The 1,133-nt window shown below is 51.6% G+C and overlaps 1 protein-coding gene across 1 annotated transcript in view; it reads right to left on the reverse strand.

The window, feature by feature from the left end:
* NAGPA (N-acetylglucosamine-1-phosphodiester alpha-N-acetylglucosaminidase) overlaps window positions 1-234 on the reverse strand; it is a 10,811-nt gene extending 10,577 nt beyond the window's left edge. Inside the window, 2 exon segments of the mRNA XM_042780782.1 lie at window positions 1-48; window positions 149-234. Of these exon segments, the coding sequence (XP_042636716.1) occupies window positions 1-48; window positions 149-234 (134 nt within the window).
* Between the last annotated feature and the right edge of the window lie 899 nt (window positions 235-1,133).

Below are 1,133 nucleotides of genomic sequence, written 5' to 3' on the forward strand. Positions count from 1 at the left end.
GTGCGCGCGCGGGGGTAGGGCTGCAGCAAGTCGTCGTCGCGGGACACCCTGTGGGAACCGGGCGGCGAGGACGCTGTAAGCTGGAGGGTCGCGCCCCGGGCAGGGACCGGCCCGCCAGCCAGGCTCGCCCCCCGGGAGCTGCACTCACCCCGAGCCTAGGTCACCAGACGCCTCCCGGAGGAAGCCAAGCAGCGCGAGGAAGACGAGATGCCCGCGACCCATGGAGGGCGCCATGTTGCGCTCGGGCCTCCGGTCACGTGGCCTCTCCACACGTGACACAGGGCCGTCTGGCGGCAGCTCTGTGCAAACGCGCCCGCCTGCCTCTTATCTTCCGGATTTCGCAAGCTGCTAGAGGAATTAGAAGCGGATAACTTTTTATCTCGTTGTAGGTGAGTGGGAGGCGCAGAACTTTACTGGTAACCAGAAGGCTGGCGGTTCAAATCCACCAGCCACTCCTGGGAAGGCAGATGGGGCAATCTACTTCCGTAGTGATACCGCTTCGGAAACCCTAGGAGGGGTCGCTAGGAGTCCGAACAGACATGAGGGTGAGCTGGAACAGTCAACACCACCTCAAATCAACCTCAAACCTGCAGAAACTGTAAATTTGTACAAACAACTTTCAATACGTTTTACTCAGAGTCACCAACTGTGTATGCTGTTTTCCCCATTTGCTTTACCGCTCGCCCTTTATTCATTCATTAACCTTTATTTATTTATTAACCATTGGACAGCAAGGTGCAGACAGGCTCCTTCACCCCACTGCTATGTATCTTCTAAGAACAAAGTTTTCTTTCCTTTTTTTTTTTTTTAACTTTTGTTGTGGTGAAAACACACACAACAAGACACTTGACAACATAACAACTTCCCCGTTTACAGCTCAGGGACCCTGATGACAATTTTCATGTCGTGCCGTCATCATTGCTCTCCTTTTCCAAAATATCCCACCGCCATTAGCATAAGCTCAATGCCCGCAAACAAAAGCTTCGCCTTCCCCTCCCTCCTGCCTCTGGTAACCACTAAGAATCTTTGGTGTATATATATATGTATGTGTGTGTGTGTATAAAATGTACATATATATATCTTTTATGTATACACACACACATAAAGGAGCTCTGGTGGTGTACTGGCAAAGG

Source organism: Orycteropus afer, unplaced genomic scaffold (genome assembly GCF_000298275.1).
Source record: "Orycteropus afer afer isolate SDZICR_OR568_19922 unplaced genomic scaffold, OryAfe1.0 scaffold00061, whole genome shotgun sequence".
NCBI lineage: Eukaryota > Metazoa > Chordata > Mammalia > Tubulidentata > Orycteropodidae > Orycteropus > Orycteropus afer.